Raw genomic sequence first — 22,210 nt, 5'->3', positions numbered from 1 at the left:
ACGGGAAGTGGCCTCCAAACTCTGGGTGAGAGTGGAACCCTCACTTGCTGTGGGTTGAACTAGCCTAGCCCCTGATGGGTTTGGGGTTGCAAATTCCTTTTTAGAACCACTGCTAGTAAATGGAGAAAGCAGCCACCAGGGGGCGCACAGTGAGTTCCTTTTCCTGGAAGAAGCTTTGAGAAATCCAGTCAGCTAAAAGGGAGGGCAGTAGGCAGGCATTGTAATTAAATCTTAAAAAACAAAATAGAAAATAGCAAATCAAGTCAAAACCTTTAGTAGTCCTGGCCCACCGGTTGGGTTCGTCCCCTGCACCAAAGGTTGCTGGTGATTCCTGGTCAGGGCACATGTCTGGGTTGGGAGCTTGATCCCAGGTGGGGGCGTGCAGGGGGCAGCTGATCAATGCTTTGCTCTCTCCCTTTTCCTTCCTCTCTCTCTAAAATCGAAGATATTGAAACAAATCTTTGGTAAAGGTCCCTCTTCCAGGGGTCAGCAATCCCTGTCCGGGCTCTGACCTGGGACCTCTATCCCGGAGAGTAACAACATCGGTAACATCGACCACCGTATTCACAGCAACCGTGCTTGCCGTCACACACTGAAACGTTTTGTCGGCCTCACAGAACCCACAGCAGCAGCAGTCACTGCAGAGGTGACGTCCACGGCCTGCCTGCCTCTAGGGCAGGACGCTCGGTACCCCGGCCTCTGCCTCCCGACGCCCCAGTGCCTCCTCCCTCCAGAACCCAGGCCCCCCCGCCGCCGCCGCCTCAGCTCAGAACACTCCCCCCTGCTCCCCCTCCCCCTCCCTCCTTCTGTCTCCAAACCCCCCTCCTCCCCACCGTCCTTCTGTCTCCTCCCCCCCTCCTCCCCCCTCCTTCTGTCTCCGAACCCCCCTCCTCCCCCCTCCTGTCTCTGAACCCCCCCCACCATCCTTCTGTCTCCTCCCCCCCTCTTCTCCCCCCTCCTGTCTCTGAACCCCCCCCACCATCCTTCTGTCTCCGAACCCCCCTCCTCCCCCTCCTGTCTCTGAACCCCCGCACCATCCTTCTGTCTCCGAACCCCCCTCCTCCCCCCTCCTGTCTCTGAACCCCCCCACCATCCTTCTGTCTCTGAACCCCCCTCTTCTCCCGCCTCCTGTCTCTGAACCCCCCCACCGTCCTTCTGTCTCCGAACCCCCCTCCTCCCCCTCCTGTCTCTGAACCCCCCCCACCATCCTTCTGTCTCCGAACCCCCCTCCTCCCCCCTCCTGTCTCTGAACCCCCCCCACCATCCTTCTGTCTCCGAACCCCCCTCCTCCCCCTCCTGTCTCTGAACCCCCGCACCATCCTTCTGTCTCTGAACCCCCCCACCATCCTTCTGTCTCCGAACCCCCCTCCTCCCCCCTCCTGTCTCTGAACCCCCCCACCATCCTTCTGTCTCTGAACCCCCCTCTTCTCCCCCCTCCTGTCTCTGAACCCCCCCACCATCCTTCTGTCTCCGAACCCCCCTCCTCCCCCCTCCTGTCTCTGAACCCCCCCACCATCCTTCTGTCTCTGAACCCCCCTCTTCTCCCCCCTCCTGTCTCTGAACCCCCCCACCGTCCTTCTGTCTCCGAACCCCCCTCCTCCCCACCATCCTTCTGTCTCCGAACCCCCCTCCTCCCCACCGTCCTTCTGTCTCCGAACCCCCCTCCTCCCCACCATCCCTCTGTCTCCGAACCCCCCTCCTCCCCACCGTCCTTCTGTCTCCGAACCCCCCTCCTCCCCACCGTCCTTCTGTCTCCGAACCCCCCTCCTCCCCACCATCCTTCTGTCTCCGAACCCCCCTCCTCCCCCCCTCCTGTCTCTGAACCCCCCCCACCATCCTCTGTCTCCGAACCCCCCTCCTCCCCACCATCCTTCTGTCTCCTCCCCCCCTCTTCTCCCCCGCTCCTGTCTCTGAACCCCCCCACCACCATCCTTCTGTCTCCGAACCCCCCTCCTCCCCACCGTCCTTCTGTCTCTGAGCCCCCTCCTCCCCACCGTCCTGTCTCCGAACCCCCCCTCCCCACCATCCTTCTGTCTCCAAACCCCCCTCCTCCCCGCCGTCTTTCTGTCTCCGAACCCCCCCTCCCCACCGTCCTTCTGTCTCCGAACCCCCCTCCTCCCCACCATCCTTCTGTCTCCGAACCCCCCTCCTCCCCACCATCCTTCTGTCTCCGAACCCCCCTCCTCTCCACCGTCCTTCTGTCTCCGAACCCCCCTCCTCCCCACCATCCCTCTGTCTCCGAACCCCCCTCCTCCCCACCATCCTTCTGTCTCCAAACCCCCCTCCTCCCCACCGTCTTTCTGTCTCCGAACCCCCCCTCCCCACCGTCCTTCTGTCTCCGAACCCCCCCTCCCCACCATCCCTCTGTCTCCGAACCCCCCTCCTCCCCACCATCCTTCTGTCTCCGAACCCCTCCTCCCCACCGTCCTGTCTCTGAGCCGCTCGTGCACACGGGCTTCCCGGCCTGTGCCTAATGGACTGGTGATTCTCTCCCGTTAACTGACGTGCAGAGCTCACACACCAGCCTGGAGGCCGTGAGGGAGGGCTCCGCCCCCCACAGTGACAGGCGGGGGGGGGGGGGAGACGGGCCTCTTTGGAGGAGGCACAGCCTGGACCCCCCCCCCCCCCCACCACTACCATGCAGGAGCGGCGGAAGCTGCTCAGACCACAGCCCTCGGGCCTGCGCAGGGCTGGCCACGTCGCTGGAACACACACCTCCTCGCCCCCGGGTGCTCTCACTGATCTTCCCAACAGCCTGACTGACGGGCAGGGACGAGGCAGAGAGGCGAAGTGACTGCCAAGCTGCCCACTCAGCCCTGGGGAGTCAGCTGGAGCCACAGGCCGCTGGCCTCGCTGCGACATCGGCCGGCCCAGGCCAGGCCTCCCCCCGGAGCCCGGCTGCTCCCCCTGCTCTCCCTGACAGTCCTCCAGGGGGCCCCTCCGACGCCCCGGTGCAGGGCCCTGAGAGGGGGCGGATTCGCTGGGGGAGTCCTTGTTCCCGGCGGGTGCTCTGCACTGACCCGCTGCTCCGGGTCCGGGCGCTCCGAGCCCACCTGCCGCCGGGCCTGGCCAGACCCCTGAGGGCCGGCAGCCCGGGCGCCCGGAGAGCTGGGCCTCACAGACAGACACAGCGCACAGTGTCCTCATTTCAAAGCCGGAGCCACGCGTGTTAGTGACGTCCTCACGGAAACCACCCCTGGCCCGAGGACTTCTGCAGAGTGACTCCTCCTGCGATCTGCCAACGGCCCTGGCGGCCGGTTTCTGCCTCAGCTCTGCCCCCCCCCGGGCCACGCAGCCCCCGTGCCCCCCCCCGGGCCACGCAGCCCCCGTGCCCCCCCCCGGGCCACGCAGCCCCCGTGCCCCCCGTGCCACGCAGCACCCGTTCCCCCCCCCCGGGCCACGCAGCCCCCGTTCCCCCCCCCGGGCCACGCAGCCCCTGTGAGGGGGCCCACAGCTGGGAGCGGACAGGCGGGTGAGGACGGGTCCCCTCCTGGTTCCTCCATCTGCCTGAGGCCGCTTGGGGGCGGCGGGGGGGCACCTGGGTCTGTGAGCCCCGCTCCTCCAGGAGCAGGAAGCAAAGAACCCCAAAGGGCGCAGAGAGGCGGTCGCCCGCTGACGGCAGAGGAGGAGGCTGAGCGCCGGGCGGCGGGGCTCCCTCCCGAGGCTCCTGGTCCTGCACCTGCGACTGCGGGCTCCGTCCGCTGCCCCCGAGCGCGCAGCCCCCCCCCCCCCCCCAGTGCACACAGGCTCAGCCTCAGAGACGCTCTCCGCTCGGACCGGTTTGTCAGGAAAGGAGCAGGTGCGGAACAAGGCGCGGGGGAAGGGGCGGGCTCATGGCCCTCTGGGGGTGCCCCCTCCCGGGCTCACCAGTCTGGGAGCCTCAGAAGCCCCCTTTCCAGGGTTAACGGAGGCTTCGCGGTCCTGAGGGACCGCCAGTGAGTCCCTGGCCCTGCGCACGGCCTCAGCCCAGCCCGGAATCGCGCGTCCCCTCGAGGGGGGTCCACCGTCCCCTCGTCCCCTCGGCCTCACACAGCTTGTGGGGGTCCCCCCTAAAGCAGCACCGCGGTCCCCGGCCCCCCGCCCCGTCAGCACTCCGGAGCCTCCCGCACCCGGGACCCTGCCCAGCTGCCCCTACGGACCTGCGAGCGGCCTGGGGAGCCTGAGCGGAGCACCCGGAGTTTCCCTTAGCCTCCTACTGGCCAGGCCTCTTCCTGGCGGCTCCCGCCCTCTGCTCGGAGAGAGAAACATCTGAGAGTGGAACCCTGGGTTGCTGGGCCGCTGGGCCGGGGTGTTAACTTTGAGAGAAGCTTCCAAACGGCCCCCAGCGCTTCCTCCTGCCCTTTGCAGCAGCAGGAGGGGCCAGGGCCGGCGATCCAGAGGCCTCGGAGGTCACAGGCCGGTGCGGCGGCGTATCTGGTCCTCAGGTGCTAACCACGAGGCACTGCACACACTGCTGGACTTCCCGTTTTTCTAGAACGAGCAGTCTCTGGCCTGGGGCCCGTGCTCCCCGGTTTGGAGCTGAGTGGTGGCTGTCCCTGCAGCTGGGACACGTGCTCCCAGCCGGCCACAGCCTGCCTGCCTCACCGGCTGGCCTCCTGTTGGCACCGGGCCTGGGGACACACCCATCGCCCCTGGGCCCCGGACTCAGGACCAGAGCCAGGCTGCGGACCCATTCTGCGGCCTTCCTGGGATCGTGCCTCTGGAGGCAGATCGCAGTGTCAGGCCGTCTGTCCCGCTTCTGTCCATCTGTGCGGCCCATTCTCCCTCCCCGTCCCGGGCAGGCCACTCCCCTGCAGGCCCCCACTCGAGCTGGTGTCAGTTTCATGGCCAGGCTTTGTGCAACCGGCCGCCCTCGTCCGGTGGACACAGCTCCGGTTCAAATCCTGGCCCTGCCGCTTACTGGCCTGGAGCCTGTGGGCGAGTTTTCTCATCGGTGAACTGGGGGTAATAGCACGCTCTGTCTTCCAGGGTGAGCCCTGGACAGAACCTGCGGTCTGCCACGGGCCTGAGACCCTCCGTGCCAGGCCTGCAGCCCAGGCCCAGGCTCAGGCTGTGGCCAGGACTCTGCTCTGGCCGTGGCTGCCTGTGCCACGTGTGCCTGCTGCGGCCACATCTTCAGAGGATGGCACATGGAGGGACATCTGCTGTTTTTCCGTCTTGGATGCTCTGAGTGCCCCGCAAAAGCCTTCCTCTGCCCCGCCTGTCCTGGAGTCTTGGGAAGCACGGGCCGGCCGTGGCCTGGCCACCCTGACAGTTGCTCCGGACTCCGGACGCCCGTCTGCACCGCCTTGGTCTGGGGAGCACAGGACGGGGCTGAACAAAGACGGTCACTGTCACGGCCGCAGAGGCCGGCTGCTCTCCTGGGCCTCCTCTGTCCCCTGCCTCCCCGCCAGCACGGCCCCACCCCCAGCTGCCCTGAGCCCGCCCGTCCCGGAAAGGAGGCGGGCCGGGCCGTGGGAGGGGGTGAGTGAAGCTGGGTGGTGCCTGGTAGGGTCGCCGGAGGAGGAACGCACGAGGCCCAACGTGGTAAAGAATTATAAGTGCATTAGGGCACCGAGACAGGAGGGCTGAGCCCCAGGGGTGGGGCCAGCGGCTTTAACGGACTCTAGGGGGGCTTTTCAGGTGGGGGTCCGGGCGGTCTGGCCTGGAAAGGTCCGGAGGGGAGAGAGAATTGTGGTCTCAGCACTGGGATGTGGTCTCAGCAAGTGGGATGCGGTCGGAGCGAAAGGGGGTGTCGGTTGTGAGTGTCTGACGGCCAGTTCCCAGGGGAGGAGGGATGGATCCAATGATCTGATCAGACCCACGAGGGCCCTTCAGGTGAGGGCCAGGAGGCTGAGGCAGAGCTTGGGGCCTGTCGCCTTCCCGCAGGGCTGGGCCCAGCTCCCCCGTCCCAGAAAGATCATTCTCTTTCCCTAATCTCAGCTGCACTGGAATTTGGAATTTGACCTGCAAGAAAGTCCAGCAGCCGAGGCGGGGCGGGAGGGAGGCCGACCCTGCCCTCCCCAGCTCGGCTGCAGGGAGAGGAGCCCCGGCCCCACCTCACTGCCGGCGCTGCCTCCGAAGCCGCCAGGCCCCAGAGCAGGGGCCGCACCAGAGGAAGGTAAGGCCCCCCCCTCCCCCCATGCTCATTTTGCAAACGGGACAGGGCCCAGAGAGGCAGGAACCCTGCTGCTGAGAGGCCCCGGGCTCGCAGCTCCTCCCCTCAGAGACGGCTCCTCGCCAGCAGGCAGATGTGCTTGGAGGTGGGCACAGCCAGCGGCGCCGGCGGTGGGCCCTTCTCCCACGGCCCGCACTGGCCAGCCCTGAGCCGCAGGTCTGGAGGACACGGGGAGGGCCAGAAGGACAGGGGGCGATCTACGTAACAAGAAGCCCGTGGCTCCTGCAGCGCAGCTGCTGTTGCCTGCAAGCGGAAGGGGTTTCCACCGGCACCTGCTGGGCACGGGTGGCGGGCGGGTCCTGGCCCGGTGCAACGGGCACAGGCACCCTGTGAGGCACGGCCCGCGAATCACAGCGGGAGCCGAGCGCCTTTAAGAAACGGGCCGAGGGCAGAGCGGCTTCGCTGGGACTCACCCGTGACAGCTAACCCGGACACCAGGCTCCAGTGGCTCTCTGGGGGTTCTGGGGGGTGTCCGGGGTCACGATGGGCCAGGGCACGTGGCCAGGCTCTAAAAGCCCCGTGCTGTCGTCTCACAAGCGTTTCCTGAGCGCTGCTGTTAGAGCAAAACTCAGACTCACTGAGACCTCCTGCGGTCTCATCGGCTCCGTCCAGGGGCTGGGGGTGGGGCCGCCCCTCCGGCCGCCAGGTGGGTGCTTCGAGGGGAGGTTTACTTGGAGACCGAGGCCGGGGCGGAGAGGTGAACGATCGGGTTACTTCAGGCCTGGGAAGGCGAGTGGCCTCAGTAGTGCTGACCAGGAATTAATTCCAGGCGGTTCTCAGTTCCGCTCCGGAGAGGCTGGGCCGGCGTGCAGGCGGGCGCTGCTCGGTGTGGAGACGGCTGAGCCCCAGGGACCCACTGAGCTGTTTCTCCTTCTCTCGCCGCTTTGGCGCAGCGGGGACGGCTGTGATAGAGTCGTGCACTCGCCATGCTTGCCTCAGTGGTCATGAGGAGTCATGCTTGCTGTCAGGAGAGATGACTTAAGGGCCACACTCAGATTGAGGCCAAGAGAAGGCTCTTTGGGGTGAATCTGAAGGGTGAGTAGGAGTTCATCAAGCCAAGCGTGTAGGGAACAGCACGTCAGGCGGAGGGAACGGAACAGCAAAGACCCTGAGGTATGAAATGCTGCTCAGGGGGGGAAAGAGGGCCCGTGTGAGAGGGCAGGGCCTCAGCAGAGCAGGCACAGGGTGCTCCGAGCAGGGGAGTGATCTGATCTGGCCTGATGGAGGTTCCGTGTGAGGGTGGACTGGGAGCAGAGTGGGACCAGGAAGGCGCGACGGGAGGTTCCTGCTCGAGCAGCTTAGACAGAAATGAGAGAAGCCGAGGGGGGCGAGTGGATGGATCGGCTGTTCCTCGGAGTGGAACAGGACGCAGGAAGAGTCAAGGACTGTGGGACCGGGACAGGGAAGCAGGCTGCGGGCCTGGGAAGCGGTAGGAGAAGTGGCGCTCGGTGGGATGGGAGGAGAAGCGCCAACAGGCTGGTGTCCAGCTCGGACAGCTCAGTCTGCAGTGCCGGCTGCACCCCCTGAGATGCCACGTTGGCCTTTGGATGGAAGGCGTGGGGCTCCCCAGGTGCTCTGTGACTGCTGGTCTCCCCGGGATTCCTGAGATGAGATCATCTCCGGAGGGACAAGGAGGTGGAGCAGAGAGCATGGGTGACCTCCTGCTGGCTGGCTGGGGACAGCTGCCGCGCCCTGCCCCGCCCATGCCCTTCCCAACGGGCCGGGACAGGGTGGCCTCCGCTCCAACCCAGAGTCCCCAGGATCGTCCCCCCTTCCTTTGTCTGAGGACCAGTCGCCGAGGAGCCCAGAACACCCACTGCTCAGGCTGGCAGAGTACTCCAGGCCCTCCCTCTGCAGTCCCAGGCCCAGCCGCAGCTCCACCCCCCAGAATGGACCGCCCCGGCTAGGCTGCCTCCCTTGCTGGGCATCCCAGACACAAGGTGGTCACCAGCCAGGCGGTGGAGAGGGCAGCCACCTCCACTGGGCACAGGGGATGCTGCAGGGTGAGTGGACTTCCGCCAGGGTCCGCGCACAGGCCGGGCAGCAGCTCAGTGGGAGGCCGGGTTGGAGCCCTGCTTCAGAGCTTCCGGTGACCTTGGCCCAGGCCCGGCTGTGTCCCTGTATCTGTTCCCAGAGGCCGCAGACCTGACCTCTCAGGGGTGCTGTGTGCTTCAAAGGAGACACACACAGCTGGGGGCCGAGTCTTCCTGACCTCTCTGACGTCCATGCTCTTTTTCTAAATGGTTTTATAAGAAGGACAGGGACAGATCAAGTACTTGGACCTAATCATCTTATCTAATAAGGAGGGAATATGCTAATTGACTGCCACGCCCTCAAAGATGGCAGCACCCACAGCCACAAGATGGCAGCGCCCAGTCCCCTCAGCCCCGCTGGGGCGGCAGGCATGTGGCACAGCCGAGCCCGCCCCCCGGCAGTTCCGGCCGCTCTGCATGCCTGCCTCCGGAGTCCCCCAGTCCCCTCAGTCCCCCAGCCCCCCAGGGCTGGCTTGAGGCACAGGCAAGCCTCAGATGGTGGCTGCCCAGCCTCTCAGGGTTTCCCGAGGCTCAGGTAACCAGGGCTGGCTGAGGCTCAGGTAACCAGGGCCAGCTGAGGCTTGCGCTGCCGGCAGTGGCAGCAGCAGAGGTGTGATGGGCGCTTTGCCTTCCCCTGGTGGCGGGGTCACCTCCTGCCCCTGAGGGCTCCCGGTCTGTGAGAGGGGGCAGGCCAGGCTGAGGGACACCCCCCTCCAGGCCTCTAGTGTTATATAATGAGCTTTCAGCAAACCTGTGACACACATAGGATTTTTAGACCATTCATAGATGGGGAAACAGCCTGCGAGTTGTTGGTTCATGATCTCAGAGCGAATACGAGTAAGAGGCAGAGGCAGGACCTGAAGGGGCAGGGCCACTCGCACCTCATCACACTGCCCCGACAGCCATTCCGGGAGAGTGCTGGCCTGAAGTTGGACCTTGTGGTTCGATGGCCACTGTCCCTGCTCAGTGCAGGCCGTCCGAGGCTCTCGTCTCTCTCTGACCCATTTCTGTCCCTGCCTTGGGGTTTATGCCCCTCGGCAGCTGTGCCATGTCCTACCAAACACTGCACGCTGCTGTGTCTCTGAATACATTGAGTACACAGGCGGTTTTATGCTGTAAATCTTGTTCGTTTCTTTTACTTTTGTTATGAAATGTTTCAGAGGCACAAGTTATAAAGGATAGTAAACCCCACAGTGGACACTACACAGGCGTGAATGCTGCCCAGGCCCCGCCCCCTGCCCATGCGGCCGGCTGTGGAAAATTCCCACATCTGCGATGGGGATTATGTAACCGCCGAGGGAAGAGGGTGAGTGGCCCGCAGCTCCCTTTTGTTCTTTGGCCCATCGGTGGCCCAAAGGGAGGGTGTTCTTGCAAACAAAGCCATTGTTATGGAGCCTGTTCTGCAGGACTTGGCCCTCCCATCCCAGGAGCACCCCTGGCAGAACCTGAAGCAGGAGCCCACCCCAGAGCCCCCGCCCCAGTGTGCCCACCCCAGTGTGCCCGCCTGGGGCTGTACGAGGGGCAGAGGCCCTGGTGTCATTGCATCGAGTGGGTCTGGCCACACGTGTAGCCCTGGGCCAGGTCTGCCTTGCTCACCACCTGTCCTCCATGCCTAGCACAGAGCCTGGCACACAGCTGGTGCCTAATGAGTGTTTGTTCACTGAGTCCCCAGGGCTTAGCATGGAGCCTGGCACACAGTGGTGCCTAATGAGTGCTTATGGAAAAGACACAGAGAGAGGGAGCCAAGCACTGCAGGAGCGGAGAGAAGGAGGGAGGGGCCGGAGGGACAAAAGAGACAGACCCGCCGGCATTGGCTGATGTAACGAGCTTCAGCTGGAGGCCCACACCTGCCGCACTGTGGCCTCCAACACGTGGCACTGCAGGCCCGGGCCCAGCTCACGGTCACCTCTTGGGGCCTCGTTTCCCGCCTGCAGGGTGGAGGTGCCATGTGCTCGCTCATGGCTGGCGAGGAGGAGGAGGAGTTGAGAGCACACGTGTGCCAGGTGTTGGATGGCAAGGCCATGGATTTGCTGGGAGCAGGCACTTTGCAGGCGCTCCTGGGAGCTTGCGGCCAGGGCAGAGCATGGGGCTCCGGGGTTTCTCTGGTCTGTGCTCCTATCCCCACGTGGGAGGCAGCCCCACCTCCTGGGACTCAGGAAGGGCCCAGAGCCACCAGCCTCCCCAGCAATGAGTAACTTGTTTATCTGCCCCGCCCCTCCCGGTGCCTGGCAGGCCTTCCGGAGGGGCTGGGGGAGGGGCTGTGGACCGGGAGGGCTGCCCTCCTCACCCTCCCTCCCATTTAGACCTGCTGGCTTCTAGAACGATCTATCTCAAGCCCCAATGAAGCTGATTCCTAAGCCCCTTGTCCTCAGTTCTCCTCGTTGGGAGCAGCAGGTGGACAGTTTGGGAATGCAGGGTCTGAATGCAGGCTCTGAAGACAGGCCCGGATCTGAGGCTGAGCCCCGGGAGCCTCCTCCCAGCCTCAGGGGAGGAGTTCAAAGCCACCCTTGGGGAGGGCCGGGAACTCAAAGATCCCTGAGCCCCCTCAGCTGTTTCTCTGAGGGAACCCAGCCAGGTGCAGCCTGGCGCTGGGTCTTCGGGGGACGCGGGCTGTCAGCGCTATGGCCTGTGTGTGTGTGTGCGGGGGGCGGGGGTGGGGGGCGGGGTGTAGAGGCCAGGGCAGCTGCGAGCATCCTCAGTGCCAGCGCGGAGCACAGCTACCCGGTCCCACGGGCAATAGCGGTGAAGATCAGCAGCGACAAGGACAGGAAACCCCTGCCCAGCAGCCGGCTGCCCTGTTCGCAGCTCCGATCAGGAGCAGGAAACTGCTCCCGGGTCTCCCGTCGCCTTCCCTGCCCTGCGTCACCCGCAGTGACCACAGACCCTCCTGCTTCTAGTCAGGCCTCCCCCTGACCACGCCGCTTCCGGCCCCAGATCCTCCGGTGGAGGCCCCGGCTCAGCCGGGTGCAGTGGCCGGGGCTGCTCCGGCAGAGGCGGGGTGAACGTTTGTGGGACACCCCTTGGTTGTCAGGTGATTTGGGACACTGCTGGCTTCCGTGCACGGAGGCCAGAGAAGGAGCTGCCTGGCGGCCCTCCTGGCGGCCCATCAGACATCCGGTGGCGAGGCTGCTTAGGCCTCTGAGCTGGAGCCCCATCTGGCTTATGCAGTGCTGTCTGTGGGGCATTTTCAATGCAGAAATGTCCACGCCGTCTCAGATCTGTTTCCGGGGCTCTCTCTGCCTTACGCGAGGAGCACGACACTCGTGGCACTGGCTTGGACTTCCCCGTGATGTTTGCAATCGCAAAGCGCGTTCACACATTTAAACATTTGGGGAGACGGCTCTGGTCGTGCTTGTAGACTCGCTCTTCATCCCGCGCTTCTGGAGGACAAGGCTTCTGCGTCTCCTCTCTCTTCAGAGGCCCTGTCCCACATTTGAAAGCACCGACCGCCCGTTGCGTCTTCTGGGGGTGTCAGAGCAGTTTCCGGCGGAAGCAGCATTATTCTGTCATAAACCGTCCTTTTATTTCTCAGACAAGTTTCTCCGAGTCCTCTGGCCCCTCCTGGCAAGTGGTTTGCACCCAAGGCAAGTGTGAGAGTCCTGGACGCTCCGACCTACAGCCAGCCAGTCGGAAGCACAGGTGATGACCTGGACGTGTGTGTGGGGGTGGAGTGGGGGATGGGGGACAGTTTTGTAGATCCAAACCCTTAACCTTAATCCTGTGGGTCTCAGAGCCGTTTTTAAGGGCTAATACAAAATACTTGCTATAAAAACGGGTATGAAAGGATGAGCCCACTGACTTTCTATTTTCCTGTAAATGACACCAAAGGGCTATATAGGTGGTGTCTGACCAGCCTCACTGCCCCCTCCCCTCCCACATAACACTCAGGCAAGCTCCACTCAGGCAAGCGTCCGATGGTTCTTTGAACGGGTCCTGCTCCTCACCACTCACTGTCTGCGGGTGCTGTGGGCTCAGCCCCGAAAGCTCCCCAGCCCTCACCCCTCCCACCCCACCCTGTCCACACAGGACCACCCATTCATCCATCAAAACCCAGGGCAGGTGCTGCATCCCATGGAAAAGCAGGCGTCCTGCCTCCCTCCCTCCACCGTGTGGAGAACAGTGACAGCGCCACGAGGTGCTGAGCACAGCCGTGCAAGCTCCGGGCTCACACATCACAGGCTCATGGCAACCTGGGGATTGGAGTTTAGCGGCTCTGAGAGCCAGGCAGTCATCATTTGCCCGTGACCCACTCACTCACAAGAGCGTTAGGAAGCCAACCACTGGAACAGCTGGTTCGGCTCAGTATTTACAAGTAAGCTGGAAAACTCAGGTTTAGCTTCCCGCGTGGTCGGGTCCCAGGCTGTGCTGCTGGAAGGAAGGAGGGTACATGGGGGCAGGGTCATGGGCCTCGCCCTCGCCCTCGCACCCTCCCTGTACCTACGATCAGAAATGAATAAATTATTTTTAAATAAATAAAAACAGCACAAGTTTATGACCTTATAGTTCTGAAAGTCATGCATTCCCAGTGGGTCTTAAAGGGCCAGACTCCTGTGTGTGCTTTTTCAGCGTCTAGCTGCTGTCCTTGGCTCCAGCTCTATTACTGCACCTTTAAGACCAGCAGCATTGGGCCATGTCCTCCCTGCCCCGTCCTCTCTGACCTCCTCCCCCACGGGGAAGGACCGTGGCTGCAGTCCCTCTCAGAGCATTAGGACACGCTCCCTATTGAAAGGAGAGCTGGTTACCACCTTAATTTCATCTGCAAACCCCATGGCCTTTGTCATGTGACTTATTTTTGTTCATTTTCACCAGAGGACATTTTTCCTAATGATTTTTAGAGAGTGGGAGGGAAGGGGAGGGACATAGAAAGAGAAACATTGATGTGAGAGAGACACTTGATTGGTTGCCTCTTACACGAGCCCGGCCCAGGGCCCAGGGAGAGCCTGCCACCGAGGTACATGTCTTTGAGTGGAATCAAACCCGAGACCCTTGAGTCCTCAGGCTGATGCTCTAACCACTGAGAAAAACAGGCTATGGCCTTTGCCATGTACCTTAACACATTCACAGGTTCAGGGGACTGGGATATAAAGACCTCTGAGGAGACATGATTCTGCCTACCACTTGACAGTGCAGTGCATTGTGAAACAGCTCAGAACAGTGATTCAACACAACAACCTCAGCTCTCCCGCTGAGCTCTGTTCCCTTGGGCAACTTCCCTGCCTTCTCTGGGCCTCAGTTTTGCCATCTGGAAAACGGTAGAACAAAGTGCCCACTTGGCAGATTCGTAAACACTTAGAATAAGGCCTGGCATGCAGTAGGTGTTACATAGGCACTTGCTAAATATATACAATTTTATTGGAACAAGTTTGTAGTGTCTGGCCAAGCGTCTGGCGCCATTGTTGGCCAGGCCTTGACCTGGCTTCCGGTACCTGGGAATCAGAAACCGACTCAGGCATCTGTTTTTCTGTCATTCCTGTCCTGTTTGTTAAGTGGCAGCGGTGGGGAAATCATCTGTACTATTTAAATTGTTTATCCTCCTTTATATTTTGCCGAGTGTGTGATTAAATTGGTGGAAATTAACTATGGATTTGATAAAACTTCACTGTAAACATTTGCTGGGTGAATGAGTGAAGGGCTGGATGGATGAATCTACCCTCAGCTTTCTCTCCTCACACTTCCCTCCACGTGATGGCCGCTCTGGGCTGTCCTACGGAGGCTGGTGAGCTGAGAATGGTGCTGGGCTCCGGGTCTGACGGCATGTGCCCTCCCACAGGATGGAAAGTGTGTTCAGCACCACGGAGAGCGGCCCCGGCAGCCCTGGGCCCACGCCAGATCCCCTGGAGGCCTTTCCCCAGAGGAGCCTGGAGGCCGGCGACATCGCGGTGCTGGCTCTGTACTTCCTCTTCGTCCTGGCCGTGGGACTGTGGGTAAGCCAGCCTGGGGCGGCAGGGAGGGAAGAAACCACAGTCACAACTTTACCTTTTAAAAATGCACTGGAGTTGACTCTGGGTCAGGTGTGAAGTTAGGCACTTCACTTACGTCATCTCATGTAATATGCACAGGTCCTAATGAAGAAGGTGCTGGTACCATGCCCATCTCATAGGGGTGGAAACTGAGGCTCGGAGAACTTCAGTTTCTTATTCTGTTGGGAAGTTAGGAGATCGGGAGTTAAAATCCACATCTTCACTTTGAAGCCCATGCTCTTTTTCTAAAGGGAGTTTTTCTTCAGTCACATGATTCAAAAATAAAAACAACTTTAAAATGAGATACAGTGCCAAGTCTCAGGACTCTCCTTCCCTCCACGGGTAACCACTGTCATTGTTCCTGTAGTAAATTAGTGTAGTCTCTCATGGCTTCTTTATGCAAAATTCAAATAAATATTGTGTACATTTTCCTCCTTTAAAAATAGAAGGCAGCCCTAGCTGGTTTGGCTCAATGGACAGAGCCTTGGCCTGTGCTCCGAAGGGTCCCGGGTTCAATTCTGGTCAAGGGCAGTACCTTGATTGCAGGCTCCTCCCGGCCCAGGCCCTGGTACAGGAGGCAACCGATCGATATGTTTCTCTCACATCGACATTTCTCTCTGTCTTGCCCTCTCTCGTCCACTCTCTCTAAAACTCAATGGAAAAATCTCCTCAGGTGAGGATTAAAAGAAAAAGGTCCATATTTGTCCCATTTCTAGATTTCTGTCTTCAAACTTGCCAACTCTCTCTTCCATCTGATCTGCTCTGTTTTCAGTTGTTCTAATGAATTGTTTATCTCATTTATTGAGTTCTTCAGAACTTTTGATTGTTTTTTTTTCTTGGAAGCTCTTTATTTCTCTTTCAATTTTAAATGTTAGCTTTGCTTGGTAGAGTAATCAAGGTCGTAGGTCCTTGCTTTTCATCACTTTGAATATTCTGTGCCAATCTCCTCTGGCCTGCAAATTTTCTGACACTTATGGGAGTTCCCTTATAGGTAACCAGCTGTCTTTCTCTTGCTGCTTTTAAGATTCTCTCTTTTGGTATTTTAATTATGATGTGTCTGGGCATGGGCCTCTTTGGGTTCACCTCTGTGTTCTCTGGACTTGTATGTCTATTCCTTCACCAGGTTAGGGAGAGTTTCAGCCATTATTTCTTCACAAAGGTCCTTGATCCCTTGCTCTCTCTCTTATCCTTCTGGTACCCCTATGATGTAGATGTTGTTATGCTTTATGTTGGCACAAAGCTCTCTTAAACTGTTCTTTTTTTTTCTTTCTTTTTTTCTTCTTGCTACTCTGATAGGGTGTGTTTTTTTGCTACCTTGTCTTCCAAATTACTTATTTGATCCTCTGCTTCAACCAGCCAACTGTTTATTCTTTCCAGTGTGTTATTACTATTACTGTTATAGGCACAGAGGGGGAGTCTCACTTTGCCACAATACTGACATCATTCTATAGTCTATTTTCATAGGAAGGTTATTCATTCAAGGAATGAAAAGATACCATATCATGCCATCTTCCATCCAGTAAGAATCCTCTCACCAACATTCACACCCAGAAGCTCAGAGAAGTTAAACAACTTACTCAATATCACACAAACTACTCAATGGTCAAAATGTCTGTATTAAATACCATCAATGCTGGGAAGCTTACTTCTAAAGATGGTTTTATGGGCCAGCTAAAAACATGGACTCCAAAATCAAGCTGAGCCAGGCTTGAATTCCTGTCCCTTCTGCTCTCTAGAAATGTGTTACTAGATAACTGACTTCAATTCTGAGCCTCAGTTCCTTACCAAATCCCAACCTCATGGGAGTTAATAAGAATTAAAATGGAGATAATGCTTTGAAATGCTATACACGTGCTAACACAGAATAAATGATACACATTAGGAGCTATCATAGATAAGCCATGGGTATAAAACTCAAATGCCTGAGGATCAGTAGGTTACTATGAATGGGTGAAGCAGGCACTACTAGGGGCTGTAGTGACCTAAAGAGTTTGTCTCCTCTAAAAGTATTCAAGTTAAAATCTTCTTTATGACCATGGGTCAAACAAAATCTGTTGGATGTTTAAATGTGGCCCATTGGACTCACTCTTTCATCTTCAGCCCGGGGACGCCTCTGTTTGTCCTTCTTCCCCTCCCCTTCTTTGTTTCAGTCCACAGTGAAGACCAAGAGAGACACGGTGAAAGGCTACTTCCTCGCTGGAGGGGACATGCTGTGGTGGCCGGTGAGTGAATTTGGTTCAGTTGAAGTCCCTTCTCAAAGAATTTTCAGTGCTGATGTTCTGTCAGGCCTTTGCCTTTTCAGGACTCTTCAGTTACACATTGTGTGGAAGTGCCAGTATAAACTAGCTCCAACCAAAATTTGTTTAACCAAAAAAGAATTGGTCAGCTCACCTGAGGAAAAAAATCTAGAGTTCCAGTTTTGGCTGAGTACAGGGGCTCAAGTGATATCATTAGGGCCTGGTTTTCCCCTCTATTTATTCTTTATATTTCTATATATCTATCATCTAATCTATCTATCTATCTATCTATCTATATCTATCTATATCTATCTATCTATATCTATCTATCTATCTATCTATCTATCTATCTATCTATCTATCTCTACCTACCTACCTACCCACCTATCATCTCTCCTTCTGGATGGGTGCTATTCCCAAACAGACTCGACTTCATGTCAACAAGATGGTGGATGCTGCTGCAGACCTTCCATCTGCCTAAGTTCCAGCCCAGCATGGGACAAGCATCTGCTTCCATGGGAGTCTCCCTGGAAAACATCTCATTTCTGATTATGGCTCATGCCCATCCGCTGCCAGTAACTGTGGCCAGTGTGGTTTGATGTGCTTACTGGCTCAAGCCTGGGCCACACACTCAATGCCTGAGCATATATGATGAGAAACGAGAGGGACTAAAGCCTTCAGGAGATTTGGATGGTATGTTATTTTCAAGTAGATCTAAGGTCATTGTCAAACACACGTGCACACACAAACTCACATCACCCATACACATCACACATATAGACAAGCCTCTACTTAGTAGACCCAGGGAGGGTGATCAGGAATAATACTTTTATGTATGATCCTAAAACAAGGGTTAACCTTTTGAACTAAGAAGAGGGAGAATTTCCCCCATTTGCAGTAAGTTTAAAAAAAAAATGCAGAGTTTAAGATGCAGAGAGAGAATAGGTGTCTGGCCTCTGATCAGAATAGGATTGGAGCTCCTTTAAAACCCATTCCTCGGAGAATCCAAGATGGCTGCTCGGGTAGGCACCTAGCCGCAGCTGCACGCAACAATTTCAATAAAATACAACTAAAATATAAAATGGACATTACCCAGAACTACAGGAAAGTCAACTGACTGGAAATTCTACAACGAGAAGCAAGGAGAAAACCAGAAGGAAGCGCGGAGGAGCTGTAAAAGCCTAAGGTACGGAGACACGCGGCGCGCGCGGAGAGGACGGAGCCGGAGAGGAGGGAGGCCGAGTGCCTGGCTGGCGTTCCCTAGCGGGAAGGAGATAAACACTCCGACTGTGCTGGGCCCCCAACTGCTCTGAACCCCCGTTCTAGGCCAGACCCCGGGGACTCAGGCTCATCCAGAGGGAACTGGGCTGTAAGGCGGAACCCGGGGAAGCGGCGAAAGGAGGTCCCAGAGGCGCGCACACAGCTCGCAGAGAAGGGCCAGCCGGCTGTGCCGTAGGACTGCCCTGGCGGGAAGGAGACAGGCTCCAGACTGCTCTGAACGCCATCTCCAACTCCACTTCCAACTGAACTGAACCCCAGTTTCGGGCCCATTGCGGGAGAGCTTACACTGTTTGGTAGCAGGCGAAAATCGAGGGCACCTTTCTCTCAGAGGTGCTTGCAACAAGTACTGAAGGACCCTGAGTCTCAGGAGTCGCATAGGGCGGGGCTGACGGAAGCCAAGGCTGTAGGCTCCACCCTTAAACCCCGCCCCATCAGGAAAGCTGCCTGCGAAAATGCCTAAACCAAATAGATCACAAACGAAAGAAATGGAGGACAAAAAGCTACTGGATATAGAGTTCAAAACCACACTTATAAGGTTTTTCAAGAGACTCCTAGAAAAGGCCGATAAAATAAATGAGACCTATGAGGATATGAAAAGGACTCAACAAGAAATGATAAGGGATCAACAAGAAATAAAGAATACATTGTCTGAAATAAAAAATATTCTACAGAGTCCTAAAAACAGAAAGGAAGATCGCAAGAATCAAGTCAAAGATTTGGAACATAAAGAGCCAGAAGACACTCCTCTGCAGAAGCTAGAAGGCAAGAGAATCCAGAAAATTGAAGATAATGTAAGAAACCTCTGGGACAACTTCAAACGATCCAACATCAGAATCATGGGGGTCCCAGAAGATGAGAGAGAGCAAGATATCAAAAACATACTGAAAGAAATAGTGACAGAAAACTTCCCCCACCTGGGGAAAGAATTGGACTTACAAGTCCAGGAAGCACACAGAACTCCAAATAAGAGGAATCCAAAGAGGACCACACCAAGACAAATCATAATTAAGATTCCAAGAGCAAAGGACAAAGAGAGAATATTAAAAGCAGCAAGAGCTAAGCAGGTGGTTACCTATAAAGGAGCACCTATACGATTGTCAGCTGATTTCTCAACAGAAACCATGCAGGCCAGACGGGAATGGCAAGAAATATTCAAGGTGATGAATAGCAAGAACCTACAGCCAAAAATACTCTACCCAGCAAAGCTATCACTCAGAATCGAAGGTCAGATAAAGAGCTTCACTAATAAAAAAAAGCTAAAGGAGTTCATCACCACCAAACCAGAATTATATGAATTGCTGAAGGGGGTTCTTTCAGAAGAGAAAGTAAATAAAGATAAAAATTATGAACAACAAATATGTAACTATCAACAAGGGAATCTAAAAACCAAGGAAATTAAAAAAAAAAATCTGATGAACAATATTAACTGTTGAATATAATAGAATCAGAGGTATGGAAGGGGAGTGAACTAATGATACTTGGGGAAAAGGGGAGAGGGGAATGTGGGAAGAGACTGAACATAGACTGTGCACCTATGGATGAGGACAATGGGGAGTGGGGAAAGGACAGAGGGTGGGGTGGGAAGGGGGGGGGAAGGAACACTTGTAATAATATGAACAATAAAAATTTATTTAAAAAAAAAATTAAATAAATAAATAAATAAATAAATATAAAAAAATAAATAAAAATAAAATAAAATACCACAAAGCAAAAAAAAAATAAATAAATAAAAAATAAAAAAAATAAATAAAACCCATTCCTCATAGAGTTGCGGGTATTTTCCTCTTCCTGAAGTTCCCTGGGAGACCCCATTTGCAAGAGCAGCATTTTCCCCAAGACATTTATCAAAAACAATCAGTGGCAACTGTTTAACATTGCAACTGTCTGAGGCAGCAGTTTCGTTGGGGCATACAGTGGACTAATCAAGGCACTTAAAGGGGAAGCCGGAGAATGAGACTGTCCTGGAGTGTTCTGAGAAGCTCTGACACAGTCCTGGGAATACAGAAGGCCATGTGACAGCCAGGGCTGTGCACATGCTCAGAAAGGAACTGAGAAGGTCCTAAGCGCTCATCTCTGGCTCACTTGAAGCTCTGCATGAACAGAAATGAAAACTAGGACAGAAATATCCAGGTTGAGAGTAGAAAGCATACCCTGACATGCACACAAAGTTTTTTGGCAACGCCTGGGAAAGTTATTTGCTTTAGATATGTAAGAAAATCTCTGCCTAGTTACTAACTGGCCACTAAACTAATGGACACATCACAAAGAATGCAGACTTGAAAGAATTCATTCCAGAAAGTCTATAAACAAACAAACAGTAGCAACAACAAAAAATTGCTAAAACAACTCAGGGGAATGAGGAACAATCAAATTTCTAGAGTTGCCACGTGATGTTACATTAAATGTTATGTTTAACAAAAATTATGAGTCCTGCAAAAAAAAATAAGAAAGTATGATCTATATACAGAAAGAAAAGCAGTCCATAGAAAGTTGGACTTACTGACTAAAGACACTAATCCTTCACAAACACTTTTTAAATCAAAGAAGGACTGAAAAATTGGGAACACAGTCTGTGTTCATGGATTTGAAGACTTAGTATTGTTAAGATGGTAATATTTCCCAAACTGCTTGAGAGATTCACCATTCCAGCTGCCTTTTGTTGTTGCAGAAATTGACAAGCAAGTCCGAAAATTTAGGTGGAAATGTAAAGACCCGAAATAGCCAAAACAACCTGGAAAAAGAACAAAGTGAGAGGATTCGTGTCTCCTGATTTCAATATTTACTACAAAACGACAACAATCAGGAAGAAATGTGGTAGTGGCAGAAGGATAGAGCAATAGAATAGAACTGGATGAAAACCAGAAAATCAACAGGAGCCCAGGAGCCTCTCAGACAGTCTGTCTTCTCTCCCTCTTAAACCCTCCCATCCGCCTCCCCCCTGCCCCAGTCCCCATTTATACTCTATTCCCATCTTCACCTCCATCCCTCTGGCTCTTGCTCAGTGCCCACCTGATCATGCCTCTGCCATACCCCTTCCCTCAGCAGAGTGGCAATGATGAGCACATAACTAAACATGCCCCCATCCCCGCTCCCCCCCCCCCCCCCCGGATCACACACGCTCAGTCTAAGGGACCAGTTCCAGATTCCCAGGAGAGAGACTGTCACCAGCCAGCCTGGTGCCCAGGCCTATCTGGTCCAATCAACGGAGACCAGGGATGGGGTCACCAAGTCCAGTCCCGGCCACTTAGAGTTCGACCCGAGGCCGGCTCTCTGCTGTGCTCCTCTGGAAGCAGAGCTGGGATAACACAGGCCTCCTGGTCCTCATGGGGAGCACTTCCTGCAACACCTGGCATCCTCAGCCAGGGATGCGTGCTGTGCGCACAGCCCCGGGAGGCACAACCACACGCAGGCAGCATAGGTCCGCGTGCTCACTGTGCTAACTTACGGGAAGTGGAGGAAGAGTCCTGGGGAAGGAGGAAAAGGTGCCAGATACTCTGGGGAGAGCCCTGCCTTCTGCCCTCTCCTCTGTCCTCTCTAGAGCGGAGGGGGATGGGGGAAGAGAGGAATAGGGGGAGGGGGAAGGTTCCCAGACCTTGTCTCCCGCTTATAACCTGTCCGTCTCCCCACAGGTGGGTGCGTCCTTGTTTGCCAGCAACATAGGAAGTGGACACTTCGTAGGCCTGGCCGGGTCGGGCGCCGCGGCGGGCATCTCCGTGGCTGCCTATGAGTTCAGTGTGAGTACTTTCCGCGGAGCCGGCAGTCCCTCTCGGCCTAGCGTCCTGGGTAGCTCCTGGGCGGCTGTGTGCAGCCTGCACCTTTAACCAGAGCGGTGCCTTCTGCGACATGAACGGGAAGCATCAGGCACCCTGGCCCGCAAAGGTCAGCCTGCCTGCCGGCTGGCCTGGGCCCCCTGTGTGCTGAGGGGGAGCCGTGCGGGGAGCGCGAGGCGGCTGCCTGGTGGCCGGATGCCCGGGGCCGTCACAAAGCCTGTGTGGCCCAGTGGCCGTGGCTGCGGCCGCATTGCCACCCACAGACGCCAGGCACGGGCGCTCTCCTGTGTAGCGGGCTCCAGGTGATGTGCGGAGGCGGTGCCCTCACCGGTGACCTTCACCTTCACACTGAGTCACCTTGAGTGGTACTCTGTGCTCGGGCTCCTTGTTCCGTGGGGTTCAAGGACAGCCTAGAGCCGGCTGCCCCGTGGCATCCTGGCTGCATGGCTTGCCAGCTGTGTGACCCGGGCAAGCCTTAACCTTCGGAGCCTCGGAGCCTCGGGTACAAAATGGGGACAATCACAGCCCCTGCCGCATGGACGCTGGGAGGATGGGGTTAGTGCTTGTAAAAGGGGCGGGTGGGGGGCTGGGTATAGGAAGGGCCATAAGCATCAGCTCAGCCATTTCCTTGTGACCCCCCCTGAGGAATGGGGCTCTCCTAGCGGCCCCTCCTCTTCGGCGCCCGTGCTCCGCGGAGGGGCGGGCGTGCACCTGGATGAAGGAGAAGGCATGAGGTTCAGGGGACACTGTGCTGGCCAACGTTGCTGCCTCC

General features: G+C 56.7%; 1 protein-coding gene across 1 annotated transcript in view; it reads left to right on the top strand.

The window, feature by feature from the left end:
• Positions 1-11,726: 11,726 nt before the first annotated feature.
• SLC5A11 (solute carrier family 5 member 11) overlaps positions 11,727-22,210 on the top strand; it is a 31,007-nt gene continuing 20,523 nt past the window's right edge. The window contains exons 1-4 of the mRNA XM_084882802.1: positions 11,727-11,829; positions 13,961-14,114; positions 16,301-16,372; positions 21,298-21,402. Coding sequence (XP_084738928.1) covers positions 13,962-14,114; positions 16,301-16,372; positions 21,298-21,402 — 330 coding nt within the window. The 5' untranslated portion in view covers positions 11,727-11,829; position 13,961. The remainder of the gene's footprint in view (positions 11,830-13,960; positions 14,115-16,300; positions 16,373-21,297; positions 21,403-22,210) is intronic.

Source organism: Pipistrellus hanaki, assembly GCF_964339955.1.
Source record: "Pipistrellus hanaki genome assembly, chromosome: 4".
In the NCBI taxonomy this organism is placed as follows: Eukaryota; Metazoa; Chordata; class Mammalia; order Chiroptera; family Vespertilionidae; genus Pipistrellus; species Pipistrellus hanaki.
This window is presented reverse-complemented; position numbering and strand designations above follow the sequence as displayed.